Source organism: Aulostomus chinensis, chromosome 6, assembly GCF_037954235.1.
Source record: "Aulostomus chinensis isolate RoL2024-O1b breed Wild chromosome 6, RoL_Achi_v1.0, whole genome shotgun sequence".
NCBI lineage: Eukaryota > Metazoa > Chordata > Actinopteri > Syngnathiformes > Aulostomidae > Aulostomus > Aulostomus chinensis.
Genome location: NC_141325.1, coordinates 28229386 through 28247788, shown reverse-complemented (window position 1 = coordinate 28247788; position 18403 = coordinate 28229386). Strand labels below are relative to the sequence as shown.

At 44.7% G+C, this 18403-nt stretch overlaps 1 protein-coding gene across 4 annotated transcripts; it reads left to right on the top strand.

The window, feature by feature from the left end:
* Positions 1-1118: 1118 nt before the first annotated feature.
* syn1 (synapsin I) lies at positions 1119-12526 on the top strand. Of its 4 annotated transcripts, none has more exons than XM_086207342.1 (14): positions 1119-1499; positions 1759-2110; positions 2744-2801; positions 4066-4157; positions 4268-4424; positions 4497-4586; positions 4946-5008; positions 5088-5230; positions 5361-5435; positions 6495-6597; positions 6686-6844; positions 7468-7537; positions 7669-8197; positions 9318-12526. In XM_086207342.1, exons 2-14 carry the CDS (start codon positions 1797-1799, stop codon positions 9451-9453), a joined length of 1989 nt encoding a protein of 662 aa, XP_086063468.1. In that variant the 5' UTR covers positions 1119-1499; positions 1759-1796; the 3' UTR covers positions 9454-12526. The 4 variants fall into 4 exon arrangements, with proteins under 4 accessions (XP_086063468.1, XP_086063467.1, XP_086063469.1 ...); XM_086207341.1 differs by having other exon boundaries at positions 1120-1499; positions 1755-2110; XM_086207343.1 differs by having other exon boundaries at positions 1125-1499; positions 1755-2110; positions 6686-6835.
* The last annotated feature ends 5877 nt before the right edge of the window (positions 12527-18403 follow it).

Genomic DNA, 18403 nt, shown 5'->3' with positions numbered 1-18403 from the left:
TCAGGTGAGACATTGCAAGGTGTGGTGATCGTGCACTCACGATCACCACACCTTGCAGTTTCCATAACAGTGTGTCGGGGCTCCCAGGGGTCCTCTGGCTCAGGGCAGCATCCCTCCATCTAACACTCTCAATATCGACTGCTGCAAATCAAAAGTGAAACTCGGCAGCAGGAGCTCGGACTGTGCTGCTGCCGTCTGGACACGCTGGGATGTGATGTCACATCAGCAGCAACATGCACCCCGTGGAGTCAACAACACTCTGATGTCTGCCAGCAACGACTCCCTGCTCCCACCGGCCCCACCCTCAGATGGCAGCACACAGCTCCGTCAAGTCAGACACACACACACAGCACCAACAACGCAGGAAGTCACTCAGCACGCCCTTAACACACACAGCTACACAATACGTCTCCAGCTCCATTTTAGAATTTGTCCTTCTCATTATCAGATCATCCGATGACCATCGGTGATGGAGTCTTTGGTCTAAGATATCTGAAGATAGAAAAGACGATGAATCCCAGTCGCCGAGAGCCCGGTCCCTCCTCAGAGGCGCCAGCGCAACTTTTAAAATGAAGCCGAGATAAGAACACCTCAGAGACCCAAGCAGGCTTGACAAGGTTACAGGATTGAAATTAAGAAGCAATAAATTGATTAAATTTTGGATCAACCAAATAGAACTTGTTCACAGAATTAAATTTAATAAAAATGGAATTAATAGTAGCACGTCCCTTCAGTTTGACTCATTCCTGGCTGACAGAGATCATTTACTTGTTCAGTTTTGTTATTTTGCATCCACAAGACGTGGCTCCTTCCTTCACTTTGATTTCTGTTGCCTCCGAAGTGAACTTGTCCTCTTGTTTTAGTTATTTTGCAGCCCTGAAATATAACTTGTTCCGTAGATTTTCTTATTCTATGGTCCGATATATAACCTGATGCCACAATTTTTCTTTGTATTTGTTTATCTTGCAGCCACAATGTAAAGCTTCAATTATGACTATCGACCACAAATTGAATCCATCGAGGAAGTAAATCCTTTATTACGTCATGAATTCATAACGTCAAGGGAACAGGTTGTATCTCACGGCCACTGCAGGGTTCTGCACCTGCACGCACCACCACTGAAGAATCTATTCATGTAAAGCTTGAACCCCTCCAGCGAGACGAGTGGGGATCTTGTATCGTCTCATCTCTTTTACTGCAGCATCCGGAAGTGCTGCCTGCACCCCAGCAGCCCGAGCAGCAGCAGGCTGGGCAGCTTGACGCGTGTCATGTTTGCAGGCTGCTCCTTCCCTCAGGATGACTGGGAGTGACGCAGGGCGGACGGTGAGCACTGTGGCTTGAGGGGAAGGACGGGGGGGACCAACGGTAAGGCAGGGCGGCCTGTAGCTTTCATTTCACAGGTTCAAGCCCGATGCGTGACCACAGAAGACACGTGTGTCACCTGTGTGTAGGTTTTCCAGCGTGAGACAAGCGTCACCTGATCCTCGGGTTTCTGCCAGGTAGGACCAGCGATGCTTTTATCTCTGCTGTTCCAGCTGATTCATTAGTGGAGACGATTGATAGGCTGTTGGTTATCTTGCATATTCGTTTCTATGCACTCACGGGGAAGAGGAGGCCATATGTGGGTTGATTCCTATTCATTAGGCTGCACAGTCACGATGCTTTTCTCTCCTCATTAATTTCCAAACGGGTTCTGGTTGATTTTCACTGTAGTGCCATGGAAAAGTAGCTGATTGCATGATCTCCCTGCACAGCAAGTATCCGGACGGGAGGATATCTGGACTCAGATCTCCACCATGAACTATCTACGTCGACGACTCTCGGACAGTAATTTCATGTCCAACCTGCCCAACGGCTACATGACGGACCTCCAGCGTCCAGACCCGCCGCAGCAAAGCCCCGCAGTGTCGCCCGGGCCGGCGGAGAGGCGCCAGTCCACCAGCCAGCCTCCCTCTGCAGGTGGAGGCTCCGGTTTCTTTTCCTCCATCTCCAACGCTGTCAAGCAGACCACCGCCGCCGCGGCCGCCACCCTGTCCGAGGCGGCGGACCGGGCAGGAGTGACCAGCAGCGCCAAGATCCTCCTGGTGATCGATGACCAGCAGACCGACTGGTAAGAGCAGTGCGCATCACCCCGGCGGTGCCGTGTCTAGACAGGAATGTGGGCCAGGACGTGGGCTGATGTGGTGGCCTAACTATTAGAAGGTCAAATGATTCATCCAGTGCTTTGAGGTAAATCACGTACGGCAGCCCGCAAGCTTCTTCGTCCCACCAGAAACGCCTTGCAGAAGAGAGAGAAGCCATTTTCATGTGACGATCAAGTCTGACTCGTGTCGAAATAGTGCTGCATAATGCCACGAAAAGGCCTGAGATTATGGATGTAGGCCGATGGCACAGTGACGGTGTAGGGCTGGGTATCCGTGCTGGCAGTTCCAGTAAGAAATGATCAAATCCAGCAGATAATCTCCGTATTCATGAGGTTCTTTCTTTCTGTCACAACAGGTGATGGAGTGAATGTAAACCCACTGGCCATCAGTGCCTCCGGGCTTCCTCATTGTACCTGAAATGACGTCCTCACATTATGAGTCACATAATTGCATCAATGAGCAGCTCCATCGGCTGGGATTATTCTCAGCAATCAGCAGAGACAATATCATCCCCCAGTCAAAGAATAAAAGGCGTCAGGTGGACTTCATGTGATTTGCTGGAGGGTTCAAATGGATTTAACTCCTTGTTTCGCTTGCAGGGTGAAAGTCTTCAGAGGAAGAAAAGTTCACGGGGAATTTGAAATCAAGGTTGAACAGGTGGGTGTCACAATGTATTTGCTCCGCCTCTGGTCACTTTTGCTCTCAGGGTGTAGAGGACAGCAAACATTGGAATTAAAAACTAACACGAGGCACTCTGAGGTCCCGGGCCAAAGGGACCTGACCCCCCCCAACAACACCCCTGAGTCGACCATCTCAGCTGGAATCAGGTCTAGTAAGGTCGGTGCGTAGTGAAAGAGACAATCGGACATTTAAGTGTTCTGATCCTAGTTGCATGGTTAAAGATTTTTTGTGTTTAATTTCTTAGTGACACCATGGAGTCCTGGCCTGGACTGGAGTTTTGCAGCATTTGCTCTGAATGGTCCGACTTCCTGAGTGTTACAAACTCAGCACTGCTTCCTACATTCTGAGTGAGAAGTCACTCCACAGCTGCAGCATCAAAGACAGAGAAATTGCAAAATTTGACAACCATTAAAAAAGGCAATCGCACACTTTCACGCTATTCAGACATTTACTGATGCAATGTGGGTGGGAATCTTGTCATTAGCCAGGATTTTTGCTGAGTCATGTAAAGGGGAAAATACTAAAGCAACATGTCAAAAGCAGCTCGTGTAAATAGCTTGATTAGAGTATTATCTTATTTAGAATACGGACAATAGGATTACTGACGTCCGCGCAAACGTGGCCAAGAAGCTTCCCGTGATTTGTGGTTAACTTAACAAATGGGAGGTGAATCATCTTGTGCAGGGGGGGCCTGAGGTTTTTCTCTCAGTGGGCAAGACTCAAAGTCAGTGGTGGGCCACAGGCCAGGATGTACTGGACTGCTGTTTCGATGCCTTTTGTCTTTTCTTACTTTGCTGGTCACTCTGCTGCCTCATCAAATCATGGGGAAATAATGAATTATTAAGGATCCTACATATTTAACCTCACAGCGAGAAAACTGTGGTGATTTACTGTTTTTTTTCTATTACTTTTTTAATGATTCCGAGTGCTATTATTCATTTATTACATCTGGCAGGCTAAATCAAATTTTAAGGTCCCTGGGTCCCACTTTGGACATCCCTGATCTAGAAGAACGCTTCACAAATAACTTTAATGGTGAGCTCCAGGGACCCGTGTCATAAACGGCGAGCTGTGACTGAAGAGGCCACATCTATATCCACGTCAGTCAGCTCTTTGTGTCCTTCTGCTCTAAGCTGCTTTTTCATTATCTCCCCTCTGGTGTCTAACAACAAGTACGCTTCAGATTAAGTCTACCATTTCCTAATTTGTTTGGGATTAATTTTGTTATTTTTCCTTCCAGGCAGAATTTTCTGAAATCAACCTGGTGGCCACCTCCACAGGCACCTATAACGTGGACATTGATGCCATCAGGAATGGGCACAAGGTGACAAAGTAAGTCATGTGTGAGATATTTCATCTCAGCCTGGAGACTTTGATAATGATGCCTCATAATGGATCGGCTGCACTGCAGTTTAATGTCTTGTCGATGTCTCGTGCCCCAGATCTTTTAAGCCCGACTTTGTGCTGATCCGACAGCACGCCTTCAGCATGGACAAGAACGGAGACCACCGGAACATCGTGATTGGACTGCAGTATGCAGGACTGCCTAGTGTTAACTCCATACACTCCGTCTATAATTTCTGTGACAAGCCATGGGTGGTGCGTATTCATTCATATCCTCTATTTGTTCATTTGAAACAGGGGAAGATATTTTGGTCTTTTTGTCCTCAGTTTGCCCAGATGTCCAGACTCTACAAGAGCCTGGGTCCAGTGGAGTTCCCACTGATTGAGCAGGTTTACTATCCAAACCACAAGGAAATGGTGAGTTTTTGCCATATGCCCCCCCCCCCCCCCCAGCTTGCATTGATGGGTAGTCCTCATGCTGAACAGCCCTTAAAGGCACACACACACGTACAGGCTGTCCATCTTCACAGGTCACATGTTAGGACCACTAATTTACCTCCATGTCAATATTCTGTCTCACGTAGCAGCTGAGACCAACCTCATTTTCCAGAGTGTCATGCCTCTTATGCGTTTGCTGTAATCTGCAGTCTAAGCTGCGCCTGCTTCAGCATACAGGAGGAGTGCAGGGGGGATTAAATCATTTGCATCTTATCGCTACGTTAGGATCAAGTTGATGAATGCATCTTTTGAGGAGTTTAATTGTTATTTTGTTACAGATCACTTCCTCTCGGTTCCCTGTGGTAGTAAAGATGGGCCACGCTCACTCAGGAATGGGGAAGGTCGTAGTCAAGCCTCAGCACAACATTAATGGGCCAAATATGTACTCCAATATTTATATTTGAACTTTATCTACCTCAGGTGAAAGTGGACAATCAGTATGATTTTCAAGATATTGCCAGTGTGGTGGCGCTGACCAAGACTTACGCTACATCTGAGCCTTTTATCGACGCAAAGTACGACGTTCGCATTCAGAAGATCGGTGAAAATTACAAGGCTTACATGTGAGTGGAATTATAATTAATTAATTCCATTGATGAATCCCATAATTACTATTAAGCAACAAATAAAAAAAAAAACCAAACAGTCTCCCATGTTGCTTACATTGCAGTACATTTTGATCCTAATTCACAGGAGGACCTCCATTTCTGGCAACTGGAAAACCAACACTGGCTCATCTATGCTGGAGCAGGTGGCCATGTCGGACAAGTAAGAGCCACTGCTGTTGATGGTGCATGTTCACTACATGATAGCCGCTGCACACGGGGCAGAGCAGGTGTCATTGCTAGCGCCCAACTGGTGCAGTTGTCATTTTGTGTCTGTGCACTAATGTTTAACCAGCAAATGCAAATGCAAGAGTTGTGGTCAGACTGTCAGCAGGTTCCTATCTTGAGGCAGAAAAGTGCTGACCACCCAAAACTTGAAATTTACCAAATGTTCCTGTTTTTTTTAAAGGTGCAATGTTGGGACCTTAGGCTGCACCGACACACGCGTGTTACATGCTAAAACTCAACTAAAACCTGAAAAATGATTGTTGTGAACGTCATGTCTACTTTACCTCGGGGAGCCTTGGGGGATTCCTGCTGCAGAGACCCCCAGCTCACAGTACTGGTGCGTCTTCCCACTAGGAGAGACGTAAAGCGCATTTATGCACAAGTCACAGCATCATGACTTAATTGAGGATTTGAATTTCTGTCAGGAGCTTCCCTGGTGCCTTCTGTAGGGGTTTTGAACTATTATCACTTTATAGATTCATTTGAAAGTTCAGTGTTCAGCGTTTGTAACCTTTCATGAGCTCAGTGACGTCCCTTCGTGCAGCAAATATCGTGGGACACTTAACCAGCAGATCTAAAAACAGCCTGAGCCCGACAGGACAGAGGAACCTTCAGCACAGAGGAAAGCCTTCAGGGGAGGAAGACTTCGACACTGAGCCTCTGGAATATTTTTAGACAGATGAGTGAGAAGCAACTTTCTGTCTCGGCAGGAAAACATTTGGTTCCCCAAGTAAAAAAAGGAATCCGCAGGCATGCAGGTGCACGGCCCTGCGATTGCTAATGTTCGTGTTAGACACCAGAACGCACCTTTGATTCATTTAGAAAATAACCACCACCTCTTTGCGTCTTGCACCAGAAATTTCCCCCCGTAATATTCATCAATTGTTGAACTGGTTTGAATGGATGTGACAGGCTGCAAAGACCTTGTGCTTTAGACCACCTCAATAAGTCCTCATGCCTTATTGTATTCTTACTGTTTAACGTGATGCCACAGGTACAGAATGTGGGTGGACTCATGTGCGGACATCTTTGGAGGTTTGGATATCTGCGCTGTGGAAGCTCTACATGGTAAAGATGGCAAGGACTACATCATCGAGGTACTGGAGGGCTGTATGATCAAATCAAGGGAATGCTAATTAGAGACGAACACATCATCCATGACTGCATCCCCTTGATGGTCCACAGGTGGACGACTGTTCCATGCCACTGATTGGTGACCAGCAAGACGAGGATCGAGTTCAGATTGCAGAACTGGTGGTTTCTAGGATGAACCAGACTGTTCCACGCTCCTCGAGCCCTTCCACAGGCCGCGCCGCCGCAGGACAGCCAGCACAGGTGCTCCAGGTGCCCCACTCATCTCACCCCAGAGACAAAATCACACTCAAGGTGTACAAGGCACATGGAAAATTTACAAGAAGTTTACACAAAGCACAAAACTACACACTGGGTATTCTATGAATTCACAACAAATACATTTATTTTTATTGTTTGTACAAACATGCCAAGAACATTTGTTATGTGTTGAAACTGAAATCGCTTTAGGAATGCAGGAGAGAAGGGACCACACACACACACACACACACACACACACACAAACACAGCTTCTGTTGCCAAGGAAACCATCTCTCCCTAAAAGGAGCCATTTCCCTAAGCGAGAGAAGCACATGGTAGAGTATATATAACCAGGGCCCAGGCTGCAGTGGTTCGTGTGCTCCATGCAGCGCTATTGAGTCTGTTAGGATATTAAAAAGATCATCAGATCATCATTAGTCTATGAAGAGTTGTCCTTCATTACTGAGAGGATCCAGCTGTTCTCTCAGGCAGATATTACTCGGTGACCTGTTCAACAAAGGTGGACAGTTATGGAGAATATCACCAAGCATATAAACCTATAAAAGTGATTAGTTCGGTGCCAAGACTCTTCTCAGTTTTCTGTGTCTGCTGTGTAATTCTTGTGGTCTTTGTAGAAAGCGGTGTCTCCTCAGCCCATCTCCCAGCCCAGAGTACCACAGGCTCAACAGCGCCCCCCACCTCAAGGTAGAGATAGCACTTTTTTATTGTAGTGCTTAAAAACATGAAATCATATTTTTTATTCATGCATTTCATGACCAAGTCCAGTCAGAGATATTAAGAATTCCTTCTGTGATTGTTGGCTCTTTCTCTTGTAGGTGGTCCTCCTCAGCAGGGTCCCCCATCACAGCAGCGTCCACCGCCTCAAGGCCAACCTCCTGCCCAGGCCCAGCAATCTAGCCCAGCCCCCAGTGACCATAGCAACAAAGCTAACCAAGGACCCTCGACCCAGCAACGGCCACCAGGTCAGGGAGCCCCTCCAGCTCAGAGACCTCCTTCTGGTCAGGGTTCTCCTCAGCGAAGCCAGGGAGGCTCCCCTCAAACTCAGAGGCAACAGTCTCTCCCCCAGCAGCAGAAACCTCCTTCAGGAGGCCCTGGCCAGAAAGCTGCAGGGGGTCAGCCACAGCAGCAGAGGCCTGCCCAACCCCCCAGGCAGCAGTCACAAGGCGGGTCACAGCAACAGAGGGCTCCTGGCCAGCAAGGCCGTCCCGGAGTTGCCACTACCCAGCAGCCGCGACCGGCAGCTCAGGGAGGCCCAGGAGGACGACCTCCGCTGCAGCAAAAGCCTCAGCCCCCCCAGAAGCCCGGTCAGGACAACCCTGCCGTGGGGGGCTCTCCACAGCTAAAGTAAGTAAACCTACAGGATGGGGGATTTGAGACCAGCCCTCTTACAGCTGAACTGAAGAGCTTTCCTTCCTTTCTGCCTGCATCGAGACAAGCATGCTACATGAGATCTGCTCGTGTTTAAACACGATCGACCGGAATGTGCATGACTGACTGAAGCTTCAGTAGCAGTTTCATAAAACATTACATTTCAAAATCTCTGAAGTGATCATGTAACATTTAAACAACAGCCTGCCAAAGCTCCCAGTCACATTTGTCTCAGTCTGCTGATCAATAGCTTCTGCTTCAACGTGATATCATATTTAGACTAATACAGTCAACAGCGTCCAGACAGAAAGGATCCGTCTTCATTGGGTTTGAATGTTGAAAGACACATTACGTTCCCCTGCTAGTTGAATTAATAAATACAGTTAAATGTGAAAATGTTGATTGGTATAAAATGACTCATCAGAAAAGTGAACACATTCTGATTTAAAAGAAAAAACAAACACACACACCCCCCCTTTTTAAAACCCCAGTTTAAGTAGCGGTACAGACAAAAGACAAAGGCTTTGCCTCCTGTCTGTAAGACCAAATTGAGGGAAAAATATTAATATGCAAGAAGGTATTTGCGTGCTAAAATGTAGATTGAATCAGTTTAATATGTTCGTGATACCATATAGGACACAGATTACATTGATAACGCAATACATTTGTCAAATTGCATTTGATAAAAAAAAAATCCTTTTTAAAAAAAAAATTTGTGTGTGTGTGTGTGCATGTATAACGACTAAATAAGAACCAGCTATTTAAAGGGTTAAGTCTCAATTGGAATACTTCAGCAGAAACATTCAGTGAACCAACAAAATCAGGCTTTCCCCTGCTAAAATAGCCTCATGTATCACTTTGCATCCAGTAAAGTCATTCACCACTCATGTCATATTCACACAACACACTGAAATGATACGGTGAGACTGAATGACTGAGGAGAAGGAATGCCCTTTCGTCATCCTCGAGTGAGCTTGTTCCTGCTTTCTTTCTCTCTTTCTGTCTTGCCGTGCTCCGGTCTTTTCATTCCATGGGTTTGCTGCATGACTTTAATAGCCTCTCCCTCTCCTCTATTGCCGTTTTCCTCTCTTTATAGCAAGTCCCAGTCTCTTACCAATACCTTCAACATTCCAGAAACCCCAGCACCCCGAGCCAGCCTTAGCCAGGACGAGGTGAAGGCTGAAACCATACGCAACCTGCGCAAATCTTTTGCCAGTCTCTTCTCAGACTGAGATGGTGTGATCCCCCTCCTTCCTCCTTTTACAAAAAGATGGACACTGAAGGACAGATTCCTGCTTCCCTCGACAAACAAAGACAAACAGGATGCTGTCTCAAGATTCTGTAGAAAGACCCTATTATGAAAATGTACACACGACGCACATGGTCAAAAATACATGGTAAATGTAGGCTCTCTTATCTGAAACATTCCTCGCCTTGCCTCAAGCTTGCATCACCTACTCATCACACACAAAAAAAAAACAGCCTGTATATGCATGAAAACACGCACAATTAAGAAAGAAAACAACAAAATACTGCTTCCACTTGTCTGTAGGTGCCGTGAAGTCATGTGATCTTTATGTTCATACATGTTTTGTCGTACCAATTAGCCTAGCACAGCTGCACACGTTGGATATCCAGTGTTTGCTAACTGTTGACTTGCTCATGGTGATGTCTTTGGCTGCATGTCAACAAGAGGCAACGGTTGCATCTTCCACCCACCCCACAGCATTGGTGCTTGTAAGTGTGTTGCTCCATGTAGTTGAATTAGTTAGAGAAATACCCTCGTAAATGTTGTGATTACATCGTTGCTGCCACCTTCCACCAGTTTTTTTGTGGCACAGGAACAAAAGCCCGAAAGCTCTCCAACTTGAAAGCGTGGCTTTCACAGACAAGAGCGTCAGATCAAATGGAGTTGTCTCAGGGATGTCCACTTGATTGTGACACTTGTGTGTGGCTGGGGGTCTTCCATTACAGTTTTATTGTTGTTATTTTCCAGTGATGAAAGAGGAGCATGCATTATAATGAGGTTGAATATTTTTATTTTTTAAGATGCATTTGCACACAGAGTATATTGCAAAAATTATACTTGAATTCAGTGACACAGACTGATGTATGATGTTCAGGTTTATTCATCTGCCACTTGACAAAGCAACAACTGGGTTGTTTTACTCTGGGATGACGCTGCGTCTGTGACGGATGCAGCACAGTTCAGTAGGATGCAGCGTAGGCATGTTGGCAGCTGTTCAGGTACAATAGTGAAGATTAGTCAGATAGTTTGGTAACTATAGTCAGGGTACATTAATAAGGTTAGTTAGTTAACTGTGAGTTTATGTGCTTGGTAATAATCCAGTAACCGTGTTCAAGGATGGGGTTTGTTGGTTTTGGGTCAGAGGTCCTAGGGTTAGGTTCAAGGGTTATTTAAAGCAATACTTCACCTAAGAGATGTATTTTTGTTCTTTCAAGGATTCACAAATTGGTTCCTTGAATTTACAAAGATGTTTTTTTTTTTTAACACCTCTGCATGACTTCTCCTGACTCCAGAATGCAGAAAGAGCCAGCCACATACGTGGAACTTGAAGCTAATGGCTCCCCAAGGTCGCCAACTTCTACCAACCAAAAAAAAAAAAAAACTGCCCAAAAAGTCTGTTTACTCTCAAGATTATCATCTGGTATAATCCACATCTTCCTAATCTCTCCGCTTGCTGGATGAGCAAAAAACAAGCTACATGTCAACTGCTTGATATTCACTCAAGGTAACGCCCAGTGCGCCATTGAGTGCCAGAGGATCACCATTCGCTTCAAGCTAAATGGCTCTTTTTCTGCATTATGGAGGGAAAAAAACATCATTATGAACTCAAAACAATTATTTGTGAGCACTTGAAAGAGAAAATACAATTTGGGGTGAAGTATCGCTTTAAGGGATACGTGTTCCCCACTTAGAATTAACAGTTATTAATGTACCCTTATTGTGAAGTGTAAATGATAGTTTTATTAAGTTCCCTTGATTTAAAAGCAATGGAAAGAAAGAAAGAAATGTCTGACAGGATAGCGACGGATTTCAGAGTTTGCACTTAAGTAACCCCGAACCTAATTCTGCATGGTGCAGCAGAGTGTCTGCGTCTACGTTTGCCTCTTGGTTTTCGACTGGTTCACAGCAAGTCTGTGAGCATGGGGGAAACTCCAAAGCCCACGCCAAGGAATGTTACATATATGCGGTTCATCTATACAATAAATAAATAACAATAATGTCCAAGTATAGGAATGTCAACTGTTGGGATGCACTGCTCTTTTTTCAGACGACACCATGATAATCCTGTGCAATGTATAAGGAGTCTGTTGTCAGGCTCTAAAAATGTCTTCCCGAGGGAATAAGTTCCATTTGAATGTTGATATAGTACGGCAATATAACGCTTTTTAGAAGATCCAATAGCCAGAAGTGTAAAGGAGTCCCTGCAGATCGTCCGTGCTGCCTGTGTGTGTCAGCCTATTTGTGTAGCCACAGTGACCCCTTGTGCTCAATAGTGCATCAGTGTGTGAATGTTGTTCCGTGACTGGTTCAAACCAAATAGACGTGTTGTCGTACAGAGCTCCGAGTGATGCCGATTGTCGCCTTGATCTCCTGCTGCTATCTGTGCTTGTTGGTATTATAAGTGTCTCTGAACTTTTATTTTTTAAATTTCGTATTAACCATTGTGCTTTTTTTTTTTTTTTTGTCAGAATTGTTTTATAATTGCTTTATTTTTTTCTGAGGCAAGATTTTCTGGGGCGTATAAGTTTATGAATTAGCTTGTAATTCAGGGCTTCATTTTTAAATGTGTGTGTTAGCATGGATGGTTAACTTTGACTCATGGCCATACGAAGACATTTGTCCTTCCACCATCCTGACAGGATGAACTGTGACAGCAACGTAACGAAGTTGTTCTTACTCAAAAATATGTTTTTTTGCTATTATGTTCTTTCTAACAGATCACATTATTAGATATATTTGACTGTGAATGTACATGATTTGATTTGTTACGGCTAGTTTATGCATTGTATAATCTTTGTGGAAAAAAAGTCCTTATGAATTTGAGTGGAAATGATTGTCATTTGATGCCTGCCAGATTTAAATATCATAAATGTAATTGCAAGAATTAATAAAAACCTTAAAAGTTTTTGGTTAATATAAACAAAAAATGAATATTGCATAATGTGAATCATGGTGGATTATAAAATTAAATGTATGTTATATGCAATGTTTATATTATATATGATGTGCAAATGAGTATGTTATTAAAACACGCACATGTCCAATAAAGTCTATGGCCAACAATGAGTTATTTTTCATTATTTTTACTGAATATAACATGCCTTAATGATTTATTTCTGCTTTTCCGCTTGCTTTCACTTCTAAAAATGATTTGTCCTTCATTTTGATCCAGTTAGATGGCACTATGGTGAAGGTGAGCTGTTGCTGTGGAAACCAAATTCAAAGCAAACAATTTGGGCATGATATCATACAGGTAGGTGATGCAGCTGTGCTGGTTCTCTCTGGGAAATGTTGAATGGTTTTGTTATGGGATCCGCTTGTGTATCGTCTTCTCGCAGCTGAAGAAATGCGGCTCTTCTCCTTCAGTGTAACAGCTACGGTAATAGAGCGCATCCGCTGACTCCCAGCCAGTGGTTGTAGCAGAATATTAGTGTGACCACAAGGTGGTGTGGTGTGGGCCTGCAGTCTCACCACCGGGGCCTTCAAGATTTACAGACACCAAGTATAATTTATTTAGCTCCTGCGCTATGACCATCAAAGTATTTATGATTTCCTCTCATTATGATGTTTCTTCCTAAAGAGTTATTCCATGTACACATTGCCTGCAAACATAAACTACAAATGGTTTGAGAAGCAAAAGATTACAACGACTTCAAAGCAAAGGACTGACGCAGGCAGAAAATCTGACAAAATGTGTCAAGACGCTTTATTCGATTCTCAGCAGCTTATCAAATGAATAGCAAGGAAGGACAGAGGTTTGGAGGAAGAGGGGTTTCAACATCTTATAGCACCGCTACGTGACAATTCTGTGTTGGATATAGAACTGAAAGATTAGGTCATGTGTTTTAGCTCTGGCCGCGGATTGGCCGTCACTGGCAGTCTATGTCTCTATAGTTATGTTGTCTGGAGGTTGTGCTAACAATGATCCTCTGGCCGGAACATTCTCCCTTTATCTTTTTCTTCTTTTTTTACTGTCTGTTTATGTCTGTGCAATAAACTGATTCTGCTGCATCTCAAGCTTCCCCCTATTTTGTCATTTTCCTTTTTATGAAATGTAAATATGTGATGCTCTCATTGGCCTGGATGCCTGGATGTATCTACCAAAGCGCGCACACACACCCCTGATACAGGTTTTATTCATTTGACAATCCTTTTGTCATAAACGGCTCTTTACAACGATTACTTTGATTTCTCAAAGCCAGGTAATCGCAGGAGTGATCGATCTCATCGATTATGGTCCTAGTCAGAGCCCTGGCCCACCTAAATGGAGCAGAGCCAGACTGGTGTTGCACTCATGTTTGCCCTGCAGCCTTCTGATTTAAAAAAAATAAATAAAAAATTTGGTTTTTATGAGATAGGAGGCATGGTGGTCAGCACTGTGGCCCTAGAGCAAGAAGGTTGTGGGTGGAGCCCCGGCTGGAGCACAGGATCTTTCTGTGTGAGTCTCCATGTTCTCCCTGTGCCTGCTGGGTTCTCTCTGGTACTCCAGCTTCCTCCACAGTCCAAAGACATCAAGAGGGACCAGGTTAATCCAGACTCTAAATTGACCGTAGGCGTGGCTGTGAGAGCCGATGGTTGTCTGTCTATATGTGTTGGCCCTGCCATGGACTGGTGACCTGTCCAGGGGGAAGGCTGCTGGGATAGGCTCCAGCACACCCCCCCCCCGACACTTAACAGATCAGTGGTGTAGAAAGTAGATGGATGGATGGACAGTTTCTATGAGTAAGCACTGCTAAGTTGATTCCTCTTTACTTTTAGGTCTGTTATAAGTTCATCAACTTAACGGTGTTTGTGTTGGTGTCCAGATGAGAGATTTATTACATTTTTTTCCTCTACAGAGTTATAAACAGCAATGAGGTCTGGCCGCTCGTCTTCTGAGACATATGTTTTAATTAAGTCAAAGAAAACACAAATGTCAATGTGTGCAGGATCCTATTAATTAAAGCTAAGCTGGCACATGTGAACAAATGATTCCCTGAAACCTCATCAGTCCAATTTTCCCTCTTAGACTATCATTGTAACCCATGAAACACACACACGTATACCACCATCTCCTCTGAATGCAGCAGCTGCAGCTCAGAGACCATCAGTATCATCCACCCTCCAGTCAAAAGAGTGAGTCAGTTTCACTGCCTTGTTTTGTACAAGTCAACGACTGTGCCAACTGAAATAGGTACTCCAGAAATGCGATATTTTTGCTTTGCCTTTATCTCACTATTAAATGTCTTCCCCCTTGGCTGCTAAAGTTTATGCAGCGTGGAAGACAGTTCAGTTTTAATCAGCAAATGCATCAGTTTCATATTCCTGCGAAGATTTTCATTGCAGACAAAACTGTCAAGAGTGCAAAATCTTGTGTGCGGGCAAGTTGTTATATAGCCCTTTGCTCGGGAAAGGTCAGTGTAGTTTTTAAAGCTCTGTCTGCTTACTTGCGTTTCTTATATTGATGCCCAGCAGGCCGTAAAATTCTCTCTCAACAAATCCAGGTTTGGTTTGCAGTAATGATGCCAGAGACATCATGGCTTCCTGTTGAGCCTCGTCCAGGGAAGAGATGCTTTCTACTGTTTTTGGCATCTACTATTTTTAAATCAGCATTTATTTCCACCTCAGACAAAACATCTCCATCCAACATTTGATAATATTATCTTGACTGAATACGGTATCACGCAACTGGACTGAGTTTATCACGAGGTGACAATGGACCGCGGAGGAGGACAATGATATCCATTCACAAGAAAATAAGAGAAAATGTTATATTCGCCCACTGCAGTCCTCTTGCTCCATTACAAAGAGGAGGGGCACTCACGACTTTCCTCAGTAAGCCAGGATATTTCTAGAGCTGACCCATTTAAACAGCCCTCACACGCCGTGAACACAGGTGCATCTGGATGGCTGCATCCAGAATGTGTAATTACCTACATTAGGATGTCATTAAGTCGGAAATTGATGCAACTGTCAAAGCTGATTTGCTGGATGAGTGAATGTGTAAACTATTCTGGTAGGGTTTTTTTTTTTTTTTTTTCCAGGGACGTTTTCCAGTTTCCAAGTAGTGTTCAGTTCATGTTACATAGGAGACATTTAACTTTTTTCGATCATTTTTACATGTGAAGGAACAACAAACGCTCGTGTCAGAGCACTATTCAATTGTGTTATTCATCGGCCACATTGTGGTGTTTGAGTGGGAAACAGTGGCTGGTACCAGTTGTTCCACATGTCCCACAGTCTGGGACAATTAGTGCATCTCAGTACGTCTTTGCACTGTTGTAATGTGGGATAGAGCCTAAGACCGTTCCAGAAGGAGCACATTGATTCTTCCCGGGACACAAGAAGTCGCCTGTCCAGCCTTGAATAATGAGACTTGCATTAGAAAACCTCATGCTGACCTGAATCAGAGATTGAAAAGTGAGTGATGCGATTTCGCAGTAAGCGACAGCATTCCTTCCTTTTCTTGTTACATAATAATCTCACAGTGTTAATGCACACCACAAATTATTCACATCATCAGGAGTTGTTTGCAAAAAAAAAAAACCCCAAACAAACAAACAAACCCACACCCACCCAGAGGCCCCTCTCCTGCTTCCAAATGTGTTTCCCCTTTAATCGACTTGCACACATGACTGAGTAATTCCTTCGCCAAAATGGCAGATGATGAAGGATGAGAGAGTGAGAGAACGGAGTGTGTAGTAAAGATTTAATTAAGCCTCACCATGGAATGTCTTACAGCGCCTCCAGAGACCAGGACAGAGGAGTTTGTGTTTGCTCAGTGCAGCTGTGAATATATCTACACCGCTTTGACCTACATGAGCAGAGGACGTGAGTGTATATGAGTGCAGGTCCTCTTCTGTGCATCCTCCTGACTTATGTTCACCACAAGGCTGCCAGAGGGGGTCTCGGCCTCCTTATGGTAAACCTTATGCTAACTGAAGATGCTAAACCTCTGCTGGAGATAATCTGGGACACATATCCACACTCAAGTGTTTGGTTCAAGAGGAAATGAAACTCAGAAGGAAGTTGCACTTCTGAGTCCCTCCTACGGTGCATTTGTTATCAGTTTACAAGCAATTCTCACCTCCCCTCATCTCATCTGTGTGACGTAGATTTTTATTGTCTCCCATCACCACTTTTCTTCATTCCCTTTGAAATCAATTCCGTCTCTTTTGCTCCTACTCAGTGTGGGTTACCATGGATACCACTCCCAAATGGTTTGGCTTGTACATGAATTTGTTTATGAGTGTTACTTGGAGTGTAGTGGAATGCTCTTTTTTCTGCATCCAAAAGTAAACAGATTCTGCTAAATAAGCAAAGCCAAATTCCATTTAGTGGCTATTTTATCCTGTTCAGCTCTATTTTCCCATACAGTTGCTCTATCAGCTACCAGATGACATCAGACTCTACTTCACTTGGGAAAAGGTCTGCTGTGTGTTATCTAGTCTGATCCATCGGGAATCCAAACCATGCCAATGTGGATTCCTCGGTTCCCTGCTGAGCTAGAAAGGCATCAAAGTATTTCACTTGGCTGAATCCGAGCACACGTTCCGAGTGGCGTGCCTCCTATATGGACGGCTACAACCGTAAATTACGTCTGGGGCAAGAAAGTTGGACGGAGAGGATTTGGTGGTTTAATTCGTTGAGGACTTAATCTGGCTTCAAATGGAATTAAGGGAGGTTAGGGGTGCATTTTCCTCGGAGTCCTCGGATTCACCACTCTCCTCTTACTGCACCACTGAATCTGAGCATCTGCATTTTCTCCTCGAGGGCTTGAAAAGAATAGTCAACCACCCACATGCAGACGTGTGTACACCTGGAGGTCTGGAGCTGCTTGACTGAAACGTTCACTCCTGCAGGCTGCAGACGTCCCAGGATTCTCTGGGGGTTTCTTGTGACACAGCCGATGTGTTTTCTTTAGCACGGCTGTTTAATGTGTTTCCCTTGTTTCCTGTGGCACATCGCTACAGTTAAAAAGGATGGAAGCTGAGAGATGCTTTGTATTAGCCTGCCACAGTGGCTATTTTGGGCTAAGCACTGGGGCTTGGCTCTGTGTGCATTGTCACAACTCTTATGTAATTCCCTTCAATGGGAGCAGAGAAATCGGAGGGAAAGTTTTTTGAGAGCCACTTTATCGTACATGGAGTTAATTGGAGACAGCTGGAGAACTAGATCTTGTTTAGTGTGCCAGGATGAGCGGGAATCAGCGTAGGAACAAAGCGGAATGTCCTGATTCTTCCTCATGGCTCATTATGATTGATACGTCTGCATGACGGAGGAGAAAGAGTGAAGCAGTAATTTGCTATCATGTTCTTATTTCCTGGCGGTGTGCGTCCGATTGATCCCGGTCAGAGAAGGGCTGCTTATCAACAGAGAGTCATTGATTTCCTATCCACAGAGCCTACGAGGTGCCTGAGACACCTGCTAGCAGCCAGCTGACAGACACTTATGCCTGCTAACCAACAGCTGACACCAACTGATGCCAATCCACCGTGCTGGAGGGAGTGAGTCACACATGCTCAGATTTATCCCACTCTCAGAGATGCTGCACAATGTAATTTCCATGGTACTGTCATTCTGAATCATATCTCATACACATGAAGCATTAGTTAGCGGTGGTGTTTTCTAACATGCTCAAGCTTTTGTGTTTGGAGGAAAAAGAATAATCCATCCGAAACAATTTGTGCTCATTAGTGTGTAAATGGAAAGCTTTGTCAAAGCAGAGCATCACTGCGATTTTCGACTCCGTCACAAGCGTTTGTCTGAGGGGATTTCTGTCTGCCGGGCGAATACCTCAGGAGGCAGTTTTCCTGCAGCAGTCACATGCTCTGGGTCGGGGCTCACAGCCAGCTGTCCCCATCATCGCCTCACACAATGCAGATGCTGTGGTCATGTGAGATGCTGGGTTACACGCAGACATACTCTATATTTTGTTATCAAATCACAGAGTT